Source organism: Carettochelys insculpta, chromosome 1, assembly GCF_033958435.1.
Source record: "Carettochelys insculpta isolate YL-2023 chromosome 1, ASM3395843v1, whole genome shotgun sequence".
NCBI lineage: Eukaryota > Metazoa > Chordata > Testudines > Carettochelyidae > Carettochelys > Carettochelys insculpta.
The window spans coordinates 153,544,207-153,564,287 of NC_134137.1; the positions used below are offsets into that span (position 1 = coordinate 153,544,207).

Below are 20,081 nucleotides of genomic sequence, written 5' to 3' on the forward strand. Positions count from 1 at the left end.
TGGGATACCAACTTTGGTAGAAACTTGGGATGCAGATGCAGGGAAATTTTGTCCAAATACTGAAAAAGATGAAGCCCCCATTACAGCCCCCAATTCTCCTATCCTTGTGGAGGTTAATAGCTACCAAGAAACTGACTTTCACAGAAAGTAGAGACAGGGAGCACCAAGTTTCAGAAGTTCAAAGGGCAATTTCATTAATGTTGAAAGGACAAGGCTGAGGTCCCACTGGTGAGTGATATGTTGAATGGGTTGATAAGTTCTAAAAAGGGCCTTTCCAAAAGCTGGCAGTCAATGGGTATAAACATAGAACGTCCTTCTGCAGAGGGATGGAAAGCACTAGTAAGACAGCAGGTGCACCTTGATGGAATTGAGCACAAGCCCTGATGTGTTCAGACACAGTAAGTAGTCTAGAAAGGAAACATATGTCCTCAGAAGTAAGTTCCCTCTGCCCGGCCCAGGAGGGGAAATGTTTCCACTTAGCTTTACAGGAATACCTCATGGACTCTTTTTCTGATACCTGAGAGGATGTCTTATACTAAATGACACACAATCCCAATCTAGTGAAGATGCCTGGACAAAAAAATTTGGGAGGTAACATGCCTGCACATAAAGATGCTGCATCCTGCTGCCATGTTGCGTGAGCACTTCTGGGAAAGCTGACAGCAGAAGTTGAGGATATGGAGAAGGAGGGAAACCAGAACAAGGCTATCTGAATAACCTAGGTGTTGTCCTGCTACACCGTATGTATAACACATGGCAGAGGAGGCTGTGAGGGACAGGTGTAACTGACCTGGTCTGTTCAGCAACTGACAAAGGCACTGGCACCCAGACCCCTGCTGGAGCAGTACATGATGCATTTGCTGTTGGCCTGGATGGCAACGAGATCCCTCTTTGGAGTACATATAAGCTGAAGTAAATCAATAGCTATGATGTGACACTATCATTCATAGGTTAGCTATGAATTCTCTGCTGAGAAAATATGCAAATCACATTTTGAGCCACTGGCTGCCAACTGCAGGATCCTGTGGGGACTGCATCAATCCCACACGAGCATTTTTGCATTACATGGTGGTGACTGGATGATTTCCCCTCCCATATTGCTGATGTAATACATTTTTGCGGTGTCCAGTATGAGGCCATTATGAGGTAAACGTTAAAGTGTTCTCATGAACCTCTCAAAAGCTCCAGACTGCTGATGTGCATTTTGGATTCCTGACTGGCCCAAGTGGGCATATATTTGGTGAGTGATGCATCTGTGATGATCATCATGTTCAGGGACATCAGAATGATGGACATCCCAATGGAGACCTGACCCATGTATGTCCACCATCAAAGGGAGAAGAATAAATCAGCAGTAACTGTCAGTAGGAGGGTCCATGCCTTTTTTGTGAGAACACAGATCTTTTAGAGCCACAACTGGCACAGAGAAATGAAAGTGGTTATGCATGTGCAAGTGTGGCCAAGGAGAAAAAAGCAAGTTCCGACCAAGACCGAAGGACTGCTGACCACTTTGGTGATCTGACCCTTGTTAGGTAGAAGAAGGGGGTCTGTCCCATGAAAGCTCACCTAATAAATTATTTTGTTAGTCTTTGAAGTGCTACTTGACTGCTTTCTTGTCAGGCAGGCGTATGCTGCAAACGCAAAGATAAGGGACAGGCAGTAATTTTTGCAGAGGGGCCACTCTGTGAATTTTGTTAAGTTGTCGTTGGCCCGATCTGGGCATTGGAAGGGGTGGGGCTCTCAGGCAGAAGGGATTAAAGGACAGAGTGAAACTAATGCAGAATATGTGCAACAGTGACTGTGTGTGTGGGAGAGGAGAGTGTAAGAATGCATCACTGGGTATGTGCAGGGGTGCACATATAGTGTGAGACACTGTGTGCTGTTTGCTACTGAGTAAGTTGCTGAAAGCTGATACCCACTGTCTCTTTAAGACAGAGAAAGCTCCCTTGCTCTGTTGTCTCCCCATCCTTTCTCTGCAGAGATGGGGTATTTGAGGCTGGGGGAGAGAAACAGAGCACACGATCTGGCTGCTGCAGAAATCTTAGCAAACAAGCACTGCCCCTTTAAGAAAACCACTTGTCTCGGTCACTCACCATTCATCTCTGGCAGAGCAACTCTGGTTGGTATTGATGCATGTAGGATGTCAAGAAGCTCATGATGTTTGTTCAGTATTCCTTTCAGTGGAATACGGAGGTTCCCAGTCATCCTGTGAAAAAGAGCCTGGAACTGCCGAAAGTCATCCCGAGGCAAGAGGGGAGCAGAGGACACAGCTCAGTCAGAAGATGACAATGGGAATTGTTCCTGTTTCAGTGGTACTGCTGGAGCCAGACTAAATGCTTCCTCCTCCAAGACCAGTACCAAGTGTCTCCTTGATGATGGTTTAAGTGGGGAGCAGGATGAATCCTCTCTTGCTGAACAGGAATGCTCCAGAGGTTGATACTGAGACCACGACCCTCAGTATTGCCAACAAACTGGATCTGAGAGACATGGCAAAGGTTCCCACAGAGCAGGGTATCCATGGTGCTTTTGCTGGGAAAACAAGGCAGTGCCACTGAGTTGGAAGAAACTTATGGTGATTGTATCCCTGGAAGAGGAGGAGTGGTCCCTGTGCCCCATGCAAGTTCTTTGATGATCACAGAACACTAGAACTGGAAGGGACCTCGAGGTGTCATGGAGTCCAGACCACTGCCCTCAGAGCAGGACCAAGTACCATCTAGACCATCCCTGATGTCTGTCTAACCTATGATGAGGAGGAGGAAGAGGAGGAGAAGAAAGAGGAGAGAGGTGGTACCACCAGATACAGTGGAACCATAAGAAACCATAAAAGACTGGTCAGTAGCACAACTTAAATGAGATAAGTCTACGGTAGGACAGTATACTTCTTTAGGTGCCAATTGTAGATGTGCAGATCTTGTATTACACAAGGCAGGAACGTCATAGGGTCCAAGTACCAACTTCAATCTCCATGGCATCAGTGACGTGCTCCAGAGTCAGAACTGGAGCCAGAAAGGATGACTGCTTTGGGATCAATGGCTCCCTTGACTTAGAGGATGCTGACTGGAAAGTCATTTGTTTTCCATCTGTGCAGCAATTATCTGCATCTGTCTTGGTTTCTGCAGATATGGCTCAGGATTGCCCATGAGTTTCATGGGAGATCAAAACCTGCAATCTTCCAAGCCAGGTCTTTCACAAGCTGTTTGTACTTTTTGGGAACTTCATTTGGCTTTTCAATCTTCATCAGGGTGGAAGTTGCACTGCAACTTGTATAGGTAACTTGGCAATTAGACCTCTTGATTACATCATAGACACCACTGCATCAGTTACTTTTCACTCATATTTGGAAAGTTTTCATGACAACAAATACTGAATTCCTAAAGTCTTAGGCTAAAGATTACAAATACTGCTAACCTTAAGTTTCCACAGCATGCTTTTTGGAGAAGAGAACCTAACACCACCACAGATCTATTTACAAAAATATAGATGTCAACAAATACACAAACTACAGTTAAATTTTTCTCCCCTGTTTAAGTATTTTTCTCTCTCTCTAAATGTTTTTTGAGGCAAGTTATTTAAACATGTCTTTTTTTGGTGGGGGAGGGGAGGGGATGACAAGTGGGAAAACACAAGAGTAATATGGAAAATCTAATTGAGTGTACTGTGGGAATAAAAAAAATCCCTGAACAGCATGCATAGAAATATACTTTTATTTCTAAAATCCACTTAATGAAAACCATATTTTTAATACTTAAGGGAAAGATGGTAAACTATTTTAATACACCTCCCCACCACAGACTTAACCATGTTTAACCTTAAAAAAAAAAAAAAAAAAAAAAAAGTACCTCTTTGGATAAGCGTGTAAACAAGTCTCCTCCCCTGAGAAAATCCAAAATAAGGTATAGCTTCCCTTCTGTTTGAAAAGCTGAAAAGAGCCATTAAAAATAATTTCAATAAGCAGATAATTCATATTTTTACCTGTGATCAAAAGAGTAAAGTTTATCAGAATTTGCCATCGTTCCCATTACCAAAATAATGATTTTCTCTCTTCTAAACTGAAACAGACACGTAAGAATTAATTACATTCTTCATTTAAACAAATTAGTGTCATGACAGCGAAATAAGGCAGATCACTAAAATACTTTATGCCACTGCAAGCATAGGATAAATATACACTGTGAAATAAAGTTGAATTTATTGAAGCTGACTTTTTACTGCTAGATTTTATAAAGTTGAGAGGAGTGTCCACAAGTGTCCAGAAAGTCAACATAGTGTCTCCCCATTGCCTTAGCTAGGTTCAACTTCATTAGCAATGCACAGTGGGTACCCATCCGCCATTGCATTCTGAGATTTTTGTGCCAGTGTGTTATGGAAAAAAAAATGCCCCACAAGTACTTTTGAGTGGGTGTCTGATGTCATCATGCCAGTGCGCAATGCCCCCATCCTCCCTGCTGTAGGGGAGAAGAAAAAAAAAAAAAAAAAAAAAAAGGAGACCAAGGAATTTTGTGCCATTTTTCAGGTCATTTTCCAAAGCCCACCCCCAGCTCACACCGTTGCATGGTGCTAGCATGGATCCTGAACACCTTAGAGCCATTGCATAGTGTGTTATGGCCACTTCATGAAGTATTGTGCAGTATTTTATTTGACAAAGCCAGTGAGAGTATGAGATGGATGAGGATGAATTGGATGATGACAATGAAGAACTGGAGACCAGGAATGCAGAGCTGCTGGCTGCCCTGGATGCACTGTGCTTGCAGCTGAGCACTGGTTCTGTATTTGTGAAACCAACACACACTTGTAAGACTGCACTGTTTTGGAGGTCTGGGATGACCAGAAGTGGCTGCAGAACTTCCGAATGTCTAAGGCCACTTTCATGAAATTTTGTGATTTGCTGTCCCCCATCGTGAAACACAGTAATACCAGACTGAGACCTGCTTTGTCAGTTCACAAGTGAGTGGCAATTACTCTGAGTTTGCAATGCCCAACAGCTACCAGTCAGCAGGAAATCAATTTGGAGTGGGCAGAGCTACAGAGGGGGCTATGGTGATCCAGGTAGCCAAAGCAATCTATGCCTGTCTGATGCAGAGGACTGACTCTGGGAAACATGCAGGACAGAGTGGATGGCTTTGCTGCCATGGGGTTTCGTAACTGAGGTGGGGTGATAGATGGAATGCACATCTGCATCCACATAAACCTCAAGGGGTACTTCTCCATGGTATTGAAGGTACTGGTGGATCACAAAGATCACTTCACTGGCGCCTAAAAGGGACGATTGGAAAGGTGCATGATGCACGCCTATTTAGAAGTTCAGGTCTGTATGGAAAGCTCCAGGATAGAACTTTCCTTCCAGACCAGAAAATTAAGATTGGTGATGCCCATAGTGACACTGGGTGACCCTGCTTACCCTCTGCTCTCTTGGTTCATGAAGCCACACACTGGCACCCTGGACCACAGACAGGAGCACTTCAACTAAAGGCTGCACAAGTGCAGAATGATGGTGGAATGTGCCTTTGCCCATTGAAAAAGTCAGATTCCAGGTGCCTTTTGACCCATTTGGACCTTTGCCAAGCCAACATCCCCATTGTGTTTCCAGGGTGCTGTATTCTGCATAACATTTATGAATCAAAGGTGGAAATTTTCATGCCAGCCTGGGTTGCAGAGGCAGATGTCCCAGGTAGTGTTCATGCACAGCCAAACACAAGGCATTCAGCAATGCAATGTATAAGCAACAGTAATCAGGAAGGCTTTGAAAAACAGCTTTATGAATGAGCAGCCAGCCATATGAATCTGCTGCATTTAACTACTGTGATAACCACTCCCACAATGATGTGCTCTTGACCTTCACAAAAGCATGTCCAACTGCACCCTGCCCCATGTGAACCAATAAATGACACTATGATTTTCATAAAAACATTCTTTTTTGGGGGGACAGGGCTCAACCCCTCTCCCCCCACCACCATGAAACTGCCAGTCTGTGCAGACCCTGCTCCTGGACACCAGCATGTCCAACATGGGCATTCCCTGCTTCACACAGCCTTTTTACTGCACAGGAATAACGACGAGCTGCCAAGAAATTCTTTGCTGCACTTAAGTTTTCAGGGATGACCCACTCCAGCAGGATTAGCCTGCTATGCCAACTCTCTCCTTAAACCCAGCACTCCTAGCTATCTCCAAGACACCACTGACTTTTTGAGAAAATTACAGAGCATTAGTAATCTTCCTGAAAACACCATTCTGGCAACCATGGATGTAGATGCTCTTTACACCCTTAGTCCACATAAGGAACAAGCTATCCCCTATAATGCCGTGACATGTCTGGTGGCTGAGCTATGCAACTTTGTCCTCACCCACAATTATTTCCAACTTGGGGACATTCAAGTCAGCAGCACTGCTATGGGTACCGACATGGCCCCACCACATACCAACATTTTTATAACTGACAGATCTCCTCAGCTCCCATCTCCTAGCACTCCTTCTCTACTTACCCTAAAATGATGGCATCATCATCATATGGACCTATGGGAACAAGGCCCTTGAAGAATTCCACAGGGATATCACCAATTTCCACCCTACTATCAGCCTCAGCCTGACCAGTTCACAAGAGAGATCCACCTCCTGGACACTACAATACAAATCCACAATGCTGCCCTATATATCCTGGATTCTGTAATTTCCACTCCAACTTCTCTGATGAAGTAGGTTTTGCTCACAAAAGTGAATGACCTAATATATTTGTTAGTTTCTAAAGTGCCACAGGAGTTCTTGTTTTATTCAAAGTTTGTAAAGCTAAGCATGTGCAATAAATTTATGCAGGATCAGATTACAGATGACAAACTAATTTCTATGACTCTTTGCACTGCTATTTGAATTATCACCAGCATGACAGGCAAATATTTCATTTGAGAACTCACCATAATGTAACTTGACAATAAAAGGATGATTAACTTCCACCAAGATGTCACGTTCCATTTTTGTCCGAACCCGATCTCGAACTATAAGATGAATACACACTGTAATTCACAGAAAACAAACTATTCCTCTTCTATGTCTCTAAATTACTTCTCCTTACATATATTTTGGTTTAATTATTACAACTTAATATTGGTCAATAAAATCCCCAGAGAGAGAAATTTGAGAGACAGTAAGGAGCATCTAATTTGCAATATATTGTTTCCTGAAAAAATCCAGTAACTGACACTTGCTCAAGCCATTGCTGCTTGAAACAATGGGAAAAAAGTTAAAAATCGTTAACCAGGAACTCTGCACAATTTTTGTACTATATCACTTTAGAAACAGAGTTAAAGTAGTATGACCCACTCATGTGAATGCAGATTTACAAAATACACCTTATAATAAGCCTAATAAAAAGCTATATTGATAAAATCTGCTTTAAACTAAGATAACCTGAAAACTCTTATTAGAATTTTTACAAACTACTGAAGATATCCATCCAATGACTATAACATTGTGACTTTTTAAAACCACATGCCAATCAATCTAGGCTGTCCATTTACTACTGAATATGCTCCAAACACTAAAAGGTTGGAATGCATTCTAACAATACTTTATAGTCACTGCAACTGCATTTCCCTGAAGGTTCTCTCCCATAGGTAGGATCTGAGAAAGCATGAAAACTGTAATTAGCAAGAAACCTTTAAAGGATTCTATTGCCTCCAACTTCCAATTAAGAGAATAGGTGACTGAAAGAAACTAAGATCTAAAATGTCTTAGGTAAACCAGCCAACAATTCATTTACATGCAGGGGATATTACATCTAGAAACATAGTCGTTGTTACTAGGACTCAAAATAGATTCATTTCACTGAAGGGAACAATTTATTTACACGTAACTCTCCTTGTCCTTAAAAAAAAAAAAAAAGAGTTGTAACAGAATCACGTACTTGAGTCAATGTTCAAGCACAATGTTATGAGTGTTGTGGCATCATCTTACAGCAAGTCTCTGCTCTTTGGGTTATGGAATCCCCAGGGCCTCAGAAATTGGCAAAGGCAAAACAAGTCAACTGCTTTGGTCAGAAGACACTTGTATTGGTACTTTAAGGTGTAAGGTTAGTGGTGCAGAAGTCATGGTTATATACAAAAATTGCACAGGATCAAGTAAAAAATGAAGGCAGTTTAGTTAAATCAGTGCAACTCATTTGTATAGTATCATGGTTTTCTTATCAGTTTTGAGGAACATCTGAAGGCCATGGACCCATCTGAGTCACTGCTTCATGCTTGTAAGACCCTGCAATAACAGGGTGTATATAGGCCTGAGTATTAACACCTAACGAGATCTAAGACGACCAATCCTTGTATGGTCTCCAATTTCCCAAAAGACAGTGCAGCATCTTTAGCTTATGCCTATTATTCACAGGCAGTACCTTCTGGTGCCAGAAAACATACTTCAGAATCTACTGGTTCTTCTGCTGATGATTTTTGTGGCGTGCTGTTGCATTAAAATTCCTGCTTTTGTTATAACATCTGTTCTACTAATAGGGATAAGGTTGTTTCTCTGTACTCCCACCCCAAAAAAAAACATTGATTGGGCATCTGACTATAAGCTGGTTCCCACCCAGGGCCATAGCCAAATAGGAGACCCAAAATAAATAAATAAAAAACAAAACTTTTTAACAGAAGGAAACCAATTTCTAAAAAAGTGTGTTAGGAATAGGACAAAGTTGCTGGATGTAAAGCATCTTTTATACCACAAAAGAACTGCCAATCCACTTACAAAAATTCAACACACAGTCATTTAGAAACAATCAAAACATCAGTTTTAATGGTTAAACTGTTGACGCAGCACAGTTTGTTCAGAATCTCTCTGAAAGCCATGGCTAAAAATGCAGTCTCAGTTGAGGCACAAGCAGGGGAGAAATGCACTGGACAATGTTTTAACAACTCTGAAGAATTCTTCATCTTCGGAAGTTGATGAAAATCTTGTATGTGAAGCTTAAAACCCAAGGGAGCAAATCAGTAACAACTTGCATTTCAATAATGGACTTTCTAAACTTTTTCCGGAAACAAACTGTTTCAGATGTTTCAAATCTGAGTCATGTTATCATACCTCAAAGTAAAAGAAATAAAAAGACAAAAATGAGAACAAATTCCTCCTTGGCATTTTCTCTTCTTTGGGACCAGATAAATATCACTAGAACTGGACCATTTGTGAAATAAATTATTCAATATGAAGTTTTCTTGATAAAAACCTGATGTCCACTGTTTTAACCAAATTTTTGTTCACATTCCCAAAGAAAAGTCACAATTTATCACCAGGATAGCTGAAGAGAGAGACTATTTCAATGTTCCCTCAAACTCTTCCATCCATGCGCACCTTTTTTCCCATGCATGTATGTACAATAGTTTATTTGCATCACAGCATGTGCAAATGTGCACCCCCAGTAGAAGCAAAAAAACCTGCTGTGGACACTGCTAATCAGCTGAACAGAATTTGCTCTCTCTCCTGAGCAGCTGCACAAGCGTACAGTTTACAGGAAAACTGCTGTACATCCAGCTAGAAAAAGATACTCTTCTTTTTAGGAACATTAGGTTTTCATCATATTTCTTCCTCATGGTGCCCACAGGACAGAATTAAGATTGTTCAGATGCCTTAGTCTGTCATTTCATTACTGATATTTAAGACAAAAAAAGTGATACAAGTTAATATTTTGTTTTTAAAAAGGTGACTTTGTAAAAATAATTTTAATGGAAATTACATGTAAATTCTCACAAAAATTCCTATTCTGGAGAGGAACTTATATTCTTCACACATAAAAGCAGTTAAATTCCTGCTTTAAGCTCAAGCTTTGAGTGCTGGACCAAATATGGAAATTTTAGTAATTTTTATGATTCCAATACATTTTGCACCATGAATGGTATTGCTGTGTTCTGCATGTAAAGAGCAGTAGACATGAGGCATTTTGTCATTGAACTCTCTTGAGTGATACAAACAGGTCATTTATTACTGTCTGAGACCAACCCATATGAATGGCAGGCCCTACAGAAACAAGTGAAACCCCAAGAACTGAACAACTGACATATTTCAACAAGAGGCACATGTATACTCAGGAGGAAGGCAATGGCAGGAGGTGACAGGAAGCAGTGAAAAGAACTAGGTTCACAGATACAGAGCACACTCTCCTGGGCTGAAGATAGAGACAGGAAACCAAGACAGTTCCTACAGCACACTAATTGAAAGGAGCCCTGGCATTGGCCAGTACGAACTATATATCTTGATGTTTGTTTCTTTATGGCAAGAACTTCCTGATGCTGTATTTCAGTTCACTGTGAAACCCTATTCTGTTTTGCACCGACTCCTGAAAAAGGGAAAAGGTTTCTGAAAAGGAATTTATCCTGTGGATCTGTGACAGGTGGAGACTGAATAATACAAAATATTGCATATGGAAGACTACAGAACATTAGAATGCTTATCCTTTTCTACGGATCATTCTGTATGTGTGTTGGGAGAGTAATTAGAGAAAAGGAAATAAAATTAGCTTCCTCTTTTTCACAAAACATCTCAATGTATTTATTTTCCTGAATTTCTCTTTTTACGAAGTTGGTGAATTTTACTGTACAAAAACACTCCATTTTTATAACTACTGTAATTGAAGAGGTATTAACAATGGATTCTCTAATATCACAAACTAAACATCATCTGATCTCTTAACCTTCTCAACAAAAGGCAAAGAAATTTAACTACAAAGTTACATGGAAGTCTGGAGAACAGAAATATTCCATTTAATAATCATCTGCTAACATGGCCAGGAGCAAGTCAACTAACTAGAAAAACAAAAGATGTTTCATGAAAATAGCTGTGCTGCCTCTATTATGTCCATTCAGTGCTTCAATAAGGAACAGATTTTACTACTACTTATTTTGAGTATGATTACCTAACTACATTATAATTGAGTTTGCAGTAAAAGGTATACAAATTTCTTATCTAGTAAATACGGGTTAAGATCTATTTATTGGTCGTCACGCTTACAGAAACTTGTCTTGGAAAGGAAACTGTTTTCATTAAAAATTCTACAAACGTGACGCTTTTTTCATTAATCCTTTTGTGTTTACAATACAAAGTACACTCATCCCTCATTAAACGAGTACTTTATTTACAAGTACTCGCTTAAACGGGGGACACATTTACTGACCTTTTGCTCACCGGACAAGTGAGCTCCCCTCGCTAATACGAGACTTACCCCCTCTCCGCAGCTCCAACACGCCGCAGCCTGACCCCACAACAGACCAGCAGACCCAAACTACAGCAACTTATCTCCCCTGCCCAACCCCTGTGCACTCAAACTGCCAAAACCTAACCCCCACCCGAACTGACAAAACTAAAACCTCCCACTGGTCCTGCGCACCTGAACTGCCGCGACTTCACCCTCCCGCAACCCGCACACACCCAAACTGCCAAAACCTAACCTCCCCACCAATCCCTGTGCACCCAAAACACCACACTTAAACCCCCCACCTGCCCGTGCACCCAAACCGCTGAAACTTAAATCACCCACCGTCCCATGCACCCAAACCACTGCAGCCTAACCCCACTGGCCCCTCAGACCAAACCTGTCGCAGACTTAACCACCCCCACCCCGCCCGGCCTCAGAGACCCAACCTGCAGCAGCCTGAACCCCACCCAACACCATGTTTTAACCCTCCCTCCCACTCATGTCCCCAAACTTTAAACCTCCCACAAACTCAGGTTCACTTACCTTTCAAAAGCAGCACCATCTGCTGCCACTCCGAGCACTTGGAACCAATCAGAGACTGTCACATATATTTTAATAGGAATTTAGTGTCCCTTTTACGAGTTCTCACCTATGAGCAAAAAGGTAGGAACCAATTGCGCTCGTATAGCGAGGGATGAGTGTACTTTGTCTAACTGATGGTTTAGAATTTAAGTTAATCGTGTACTTAAAAGATCTTAGTTCAACAAAGTCTAACAGTATCTATATTTGTATTTGCAAAGATTAAGGTTTGGTACCTATATATGTAACATGTATGTTACGTGCTGTAAATGACTACTTTACCGATCACTTACCTTTCAGTGTGGCTTTTTTTAATACCTTCATAGCATAAAGCTGTCTAGCATCTGATCCTGAGATTTTTTTTACAAGAAATACCTGTATTCAATATAATAAAAAAGGTTCTTAAAAGACAAATATAAATCAGATATGTAAACTTTGGTATCTAATTCTATTAATAGGGATGCACAGTTGTTTCCTCAAACAAAATTCTTATAACAAATGGCTCCCTCAACTCTAGTACTGACCACTAACATTTAACTTTGCTTGTTCACGTTTATACAGCTTGCGTACCCCCACTTATAAATTTCTTTGTTTATCTACCACATTTTCCTCTCACTCTAATTTTACTTGTATTAAATAAAAATGTATTGGCCTGGAAGTTATACTGGTTTAACTTTAATTGATCTCAGCAGTCACACTAGAGATGAATTTTTTGTGTCTTAAGAGTCAAGCTAATAAGAATTAATGAACAAATACACGAAACAGCAAATTAAATATTCTAACCATTCTCTTCATTGAAAAAGTTCTAAGTGTTTCTTTTTAAGCAATTTCAGATTTTATAGACATTAACAGGAAGGTAACAAAAATGGTTATAAACAAACGGCATACATTACATGTGGTTAGGATGAGTGGAAGAGTTCATTTAAAAAGAAAAAATATGATTGGAAATCTAACAACTGTTCATAAGTAATTAAAGACAATACATTATACTAAAAGTCTTTGAAAAATATACCATAAAATTGTGAGAAGCTATTTGTGCCCATCTACATTGTTAAAGTATACTGTGATTAAATGTCAAATGTATTAGTAAAGTACTATCAGACCCAACCAAAGAGTGTTTCACTTCCTTCTGTAGCATATCAGGATTTCTTGAGAGGGATTATGTTTTTAATATCCTTAAACTAGACAGATATGGAAGGGTGATATATTGATTCGCACTGCAAAAAAATTCTATGTTTAGTAAGAAGGAAAGCCAAACACACACCAATATAAAATGGTAACAGAGAGTAAGCCGTGCTAGTCTAGATACTATCAAAACAAAAAGCAGTCAAGTAGCACTTTAAAGACTAGCAAAATAGTTTATTAGGTGAGCTTTCGTGGGACAGACCCACTTCTTCAGACCATAGCCAGACCAGAACAGACTCAATATTTAAGACACAGAGAACCAAAAACAGTAAGCAAGGAGGACAAATCAGAAAAAGATAATCAAGGTGAGCAAATCAGAGAGAGTAGAGGGGTGGGGGGGAAGATCAAGAATTAGATTGAGTTAAAGTGCTACTTGACTGCTTTTTGTTTCAATATAAAATGGTTTGTTTTGGTGCAATTGTGAAAAGACATAGCAGACAGATCATGGGGTAAAGTGGATTTCGAAAGAATTTACTATTTGCTATTAACCACTCAGGGCAAATATGGCAACAGACGATGCTCCCACGTTTCAGCTAGTGATTAGACCGAGTTAGGACAAACTGGGGAGTTAGAGATGGCACAACTGTTAAGCGAATCAAGTTTTATTGTTTGGTACAGTAAATGTACCAACTCTCATGTGGGTCTTTACAGTCACAATAGATGCTGTAAATGAAGTCCTCAACTGAAACTTTGAAGGGCGCGATCCATAGTCTATGCAGACTGAAGGATGCCTACTACTACTACAGTAAATGTGTAATAATTTTGGGCCTGGCTTTCATCTATGTTAAGACACCAGTGGATACTAGACAAATACAAACAGGCCCAAGTGCTAATGAGAATCAGGCCCGTGTAGTTATTAATGCCTCAAAATGACGAATTACTATTTAAATATTAGCCAGGCCTCAAAGACTTTCAGCCATTAGTATAACCGTGTCCTCCATGAGTTCTCAAAGATAAGTGTTAATCGTTCCAAGATTAATTTCTCTACCCTGGTTTATTCATCTCTAACCAAGTTTAGCGTTTTATGTACGACTCACACAGGATTTCTTAATACAGGAACAGGCTACAGACAGAAAGTACCTTTTGGATTTATACGTTATTAAACCAAGGAATTATGTATTCAGATGAATAGCAATGCTACCGCCAAAGTTGGCGAACACATTTCTATTTATTCAAATAATTTTTTCCTGTGTCATTTCTTAAATAGAAGACACATGACACCCCAAAAATATTAGAACAGATACTGTGCCTTACTTGAATAAGTTAGGCATAGCCATGATGTTCTCATCTCTCTCCAATGAGAAATTTATCCAGGACTGGTATAGAGTTCAAGGGTTATACGGTGTTAAAACATCTTTAAATTTATGATCAGTACCTAATCTGAATCCTAATACCAAGGAGGAACCAGAAAGTACTCTTGGTTCATCTGTCTGTAATTTAAAGTGTATCTGTGAGACTGGTTGCTCAAAATCTCCTCCTGGATTTGGTACGAAGCTTCCTCTTATCATGAATTAAAGCAAGGTCAGGTTCTGGCAGTGCCAAAATAATGAGATGTGCCTGGAATCCATAATGCAGAAAGGGAGGGTGGTAATGCAGAGTGGCAATTCGGGATAAAGCAGTACTGCAGAATGGCCACTGGGAGAAGCCACACCATCAAGAGTGGTCAGATGGGGTTGGAGCTCACCATCTTGCTGACCACTGGATGGGTAAGTGGCCCCCTGCCTCAAACCCCTCCCACCGCAGCCCCAAGAGAAGATCCAACCCCCTCCCCACACAGCTGAGCCACAGCACCCCCGCATCACCACTAGGTCACTCAGCATGCCCTCTGCACCCAGGTGATGTATACAGTCCTCCTACTCTAGTCTGGCTCATACCCAGGGACAACCCCGAGGGAAAAGCATAAAGCTCCTCCAAGCCCCAGGAACAAGTCACTGGGAAGGGGATGCAGTCTACAATGTCACAGATCACACCCAGCCCTTAGCCCCTTGCCTTGAGCTCCCCCTCCTCAAGTCCCTGTCTGATTTCCAAACTCCTCCAACGCTTGCCCTGAGCTCCTCCTCAAACTCCCACCCTGACTTCTGCCCCATCGCCCCCATCCTCAAGGCCCAGCCCTGACTCCTTCACCCAACACATTGCCAGCCCTTTGCCCTGAAGGACCTGGACAATGCCAGAGAAGTCTTCTAGTATAATATATTTCCATCTTCCTTCACTTGGCTGCAACGAAGGGTCCTGTGGCACCTTATAGACTAACAGAAAAGTTTAGAGCATGAACTTTCGTGAGTTAACTCACTTCTTCAGATGCTGAGTTAACTCACGAAAGTGAGTTAACTCACGAAAGCTCATGCTCTAAACTTTTCTGCTAGTCTATAAGGTGCCACAGGACCCTTCGTTGCTGCTACAGATCCAGACTAACACGGCTACCCCTCTGATACTTCACTTGGCTGTGAGCCTTGCATATTTCCAAAATGCAGTTAAAGTTTTAAGTATTCCTGTGAGTGGGAAAGTGAAGTAAACATGCTACCTGCAAGCTGAGATGTCTTGCCTGCGATGGTACTTGTTTTAATGCCCAATACATTAAGATTATTATGTAAGAAGATTGCAAGTGATTTAATCAAAATCCTAAAATGTATAGAAAATAAGGAACAGCTCTGTCTTGTCTAAATGTAGCTAGTTTGGTAGACATCTGTTACACCTCTGAATATTAGTTATTAATTTAATAATTATAGAACGAAAGTCCATTTCCTGTAACCCATGAACTAAAACCATTCCACATTGTAAGATACTTTTTCCTTGTTGACGGCAATTCTACCTACCACTTATTCTTTCGTTCAGGTATGATATCAGTGGGATGGATCTATGCAGGATGAATATACTCTTCCACCTTAATACTGGAGTATCTGACTTCAGATTTTTTTTTTTTTTAAAAAAAAAGATTTGATTCAGGGTAAGTCAGAAGTCTTTTTGAGGCCTACAGAAAAGTTAAATTTGGAGCAATTTACTGATTTCAAAAGGGTTTGCCCAGAAAAGCCCAATTTAGAAAATAATCTTTACCTGGACTACAGCTTGCTTGTAAAAATGCGACTGCTCTAAATATTTCACTTTTATTGCTGTCTGATCCCAGGGCTTCTGACTGCTCTTTTGATAAGCCTTCTGCAAAAATCTATGCAACTAACATACCTTTCCAAAAGATCCCTGTCCAAGAACTTTAAGAAGTTCAAACTGTGATGGGTCTGCTTTCTCATGTCCTTCCTTTACATGATGCGTTATTGCAATCTCTTTGATATTGCCTTCTTCCTGGCAAGGAAAATGAAAGAAATAACTGCAGGTTAATGCCATGCCTTCCAAAATATTTTGTAAACATCACAAATCTAGTCACAAATATCAGTAATACTGAAATTGACAATGTAAGACAATTAATAATCTAAAACAGGGTAGGAAAACCCTTCCAGTTCAGGCAAATCAGCTGGGGGCCACAGAAGTGAGAAGCAAAGAGAAGAAGAGAAGGTCTCCATGTGCTGCCTCCACTCCAAAACAAGGCTCAATCCTATGATCGGTTATCAGTCAAGAAGGCTGACACTGCACAATTTGGTTCAACATGCTTTCAAAAATTACTCACAAAAATGAGTCTGGAGTTAGAACAAAGGAGAAAAGGGTCCTTGTGTCAAGGTAATTTATGCTTAATATTTTAAGTAATTTAGTAGAGGGCTTGCTACTTACTGTCCTCCCTTTCCTTGTAAGTGTTACCATACTCAGGCTGTGTGTGCTCTAGAGTGATCTGTCAAAAGAAGTTACTGTCAGAACATATCTTCTGACAAAACTTCTGTCAACAGATTGTGGCTAGACACAAAAGTGGATTTCTCTTTTCATCTGCTCTGTTGACAGAGTGGCCAGACTGCCCAGCTGTTCCCTCAACAGAACAGACCCAGGAACCCTGCATACAGGGTCCCATGGCTAGCAATCCCTTCCCGGCACAATGCACCCTTAAAGGGCCCACCCTGAAGGCCGTTCCCTACCCAAGCTGAGCCTTCCCTACCTCCACAAGGGACAGCACAGCTGCTACAGCAAGGCTCACAAACTTTCTGAGAGAGACACAGAACTTTCCAGATAGCCATGGCTCTAGAACAGCCCCAGGGCTTGCACCAGCCCCAGCCTGAGGTCCTTCAACTTCTACTGAACCTCATCACAGCGAACAGGAGCGGCTAACAGGAAGTTTGCCTGGGAAAGCACTCTCGAGGAACTCAGGTTAGTGTGGCATTTGGGGGGCTGTGTTGTGAGCTGGTGGGCTGAATTTCTTGTCTGTGCACTTGTTTGATTTTGCAGAGAGGGGCAGTTTGAATAGCTACCTGTGTGCCTGAGCATCTGTTTTGCAGAGAGGAGCAGCTGGAAAGCATGTCTGGCAAGTTTGCAAGGTGTGAATTAGGAGAGCTTCCTTCTAGGTGGGCCTTCAAGGGCTGATTAGATTGGAGGCAAAGGCTTTGAGCCGGGCCTGACCAGCTAGCAGCTCTATAAGAAGGCAGCCCCAGCGAACCCTGTGAGCAGCACACAGGAGCAGCTAACAGGGAGTTTGCCTGAGAGCTCGCCTTTGGGAGGAGCCCCATACCGGTTTTCCCTTTCTTTTACGGTGCTTCTCTTGTGCCCTTTAAGGCGGCACTAGAAACAAAGAAGGGATCTCTGAAAAGGGAAAAAATGGACAGTGACGCGGCTGGTGAGAGGTCTGTTGTGACCTGCATGTCATGTGCCATGTTTGTCTTCCTCCCGAATGACAGAAAGGATTTTCTATGTACCAAGTGCAAACTGGTAGCCATTTTAGAAGAGAAGGTTAAAGGACTTGAGGAGCAAATATCATCAACCCTCAGGTCCATCAGAGAGGGTGAAGACTTTCTGGATAGAAGACAACAGATAATATTGCAGGAACAGCAGGCTGCCCAAAACAAGGAGGAGAGCTGGAAGCATGTTACCTCCAGGAGGAGAAAACCAGTTCAGGTCTCTCCAATTCCAGTGGAGTTAACCAACCGCTTTCAGCCTCTCTCCACAGGTGACACAGCAGAAATAACTGGGGCTGATACAATCCCTTCCAAGGCATGGGATACGCAGTCCTAGGAATGGGAGTTCTATGACCACCATCCCTAAGAGAAAAAGATGGGTGGTGGTGGTCGGGGACTCCCTCCTAAGAAGGATGGAGTCATCCATCTGCCGCCCAGAGCTAGAATCCCGGCAAGTCTGTTGCTTGCCTGGAGCTAGAATCCGGGATATTACCGTCTCTTCCAAAAATTGTTAAACCTGTAGATTATTACCCCTTCCTACTTCTCCATGTAGGAACCAATGACACAGCTAAGAGCAACTTTGACAAGATCACGACAGATTACGTAACCCTAGGAAAGAAGATCAAGGAATACGGTGCACAAGTGGTGTTCTTGTCTATCCTCCCTGTGGAAGGAAGTGGTCCGCGTAGGGACACTGAATCACAGAGGTAAATGCGTGGTTGTGTAGGTGGTGTAGCAGGGAAGGATTTGTTTCCTTTGACCATGGGATTCTTTTTCATGAAGAGGGATTGCTGGGAAGAGATGGGATCCACCTCAAGAAGGGAAAGAGCATCTTTGCGGGCAGGCTTCCAAACCTAGTGAGGAGGGCTTTAAACTAGGTTCATTGGGGGAAGGTGACAAGCTCTAAGGTAAGCAGGGAAGGAGGAGGGAAAAATCAGGTGGGTTTCCTGGGTGAAAAGGAGAAAGTGGGCCAATTGGCCCCTTCTCTAAGATGCTTGTACACTAATGCCAGAAGCCTGGGGAACAAACAGGAAGAATTAGAGGTCCTGGCACAGTCAAAGAAGCATGAGGTGGTTGGAATAATGGAGACCTGGTGGGATGATTCGCATAACTGGAGCATAGTCATGGAAGGTTATAAACTGTTTAGGAAGGACAGACAGGGGAGAAAAGGAGCAGGAGTTGCGCTCTATGTGAGGGAGCAGTATGATTGCTCAGAGCTCCAGTATGAAGAAGGAGAAAATCCAGTTGAGTGTCTTTGGGTTAAGCTTAGAGGAGGAAGTAACAGAGGTGGTGTTGTAGTTGATGTCTGCTATAGACCGCCAGATCAGGGAGATGAGACAGATGAGGCTTTCTTCATGCAGCTAAATGAAGCGTCCAAATCACAGGCCCTGATTCTCATAGGAGACTTTAATCATCTGTACATTTGTTGGGAGACCAATACATCAGCACACAGACAATCCAGGAAGTTTTTGGAGAATGTTAGGGATAACTTCTTGGTACAAGTGCTGAAGGAACCGACCAGGGGCCATGCACAACTTGACTTACTGCTCACAAAAAGGGAAGTACTAGTGGAAGAAACAAGTGGGAGGAAACCTGGGCTGCAGTGACCATGAGACTGTAGATTTCAGGATCCGGACAAAAGGAAGAAAGGCGAGCAGTAACATACAGACCCTTGATTTCAGGAGAGCAGACATCAACTCAGTGACAGAACTAATGAGCAGGATCCCTTGGGAAAAGAAGATGAAGGGGAAAAGAGTTCATAGAGAACTGGCAGTATTTTACAGAAGTCTTACTGAAGGCACAGGAACAAACTATCCCGCTACATAGTAAGAAATGCAAACATGGCAGGCAACGAGCTTGGCTTAACAGGGAAATCCTCAGTCAGCTTAAATTCTAGAAGGATGCATACAAGAAACGGAAATGTGGACAGTTTAAGGAGGAGTACAAACATACGGCTGGAGAATGCTGCTCAGTAATCAGGAAAGCAAAAACACAATTGGAACTGCAGCTGGCAAGGGATGTGAAGAGTAACAAGAAGGGTTTCTACCGACATGTGAACAATAAATGGGTTACCAGAGAAGGTGTGGGGCTGTTACAGGATGAGGGAGGTAACTTAGGGACTGATGATGTAGGAAAAGCTGAAGTACTCAATGCTTTTTTTGCTTCAGTCTTCACAGACAAAGTCAACTTCCACATGACGGTCCTAGACAATGTAGTATGGGAAGGTGGAGGGCAGCCATCTGCGGGGAAGGAACAAGTTCTGAGCCATCGAGAAAAACTAGATGTGCACAAGTCCATGGGTCTGGATCTAATGCACCCAAGAGTACCGAGGGAATTGGCAGAGGTCATTGCTGAACTTTTGGCCATTATCCTTGAAGACTCTTGGAGATCGG

The 20,081-nt window shown here is 42.0% G+C and overlaps 1 protein-coding gene across 5 annotated transcripts in view; it reads right to left on the reverse strand.

Moving 5' to 3' along the window:
• RPS6KA3 (ribosomal protein S6 kinase A3) overlaps positions 1-20,081 on the reverse strand; it is a 127,174-nt gene that overhangs the window by 64,684 nt on the left and 42,409 nt on the right. For all 5 annotated transcript variants that reach the window (XM_074994077.1, XM_074994069.1, XM_074994097.1 and 2 more), the window contains 4 exons: positions 16,103-16,219; positions 12,034-12,115; positions 6,906-6,986; positions 3,840-3,919 (listed from right to left, as the gene is read on the reverse strand). In XM_074994077.1, coding sequence (XP_074850178.1) covers positions 3,840-3,919; positions 6,906-6,986; positions 12,034-12,115; positions 16,103-16,219 — 360 coding nt within the window. The remainder of the gene's footprint in view (positions 1-3,839; positions 3,920-6,905; positions 6,987-12,033; positions 12,116-16,102; positions 16,220-20,081) is intronic.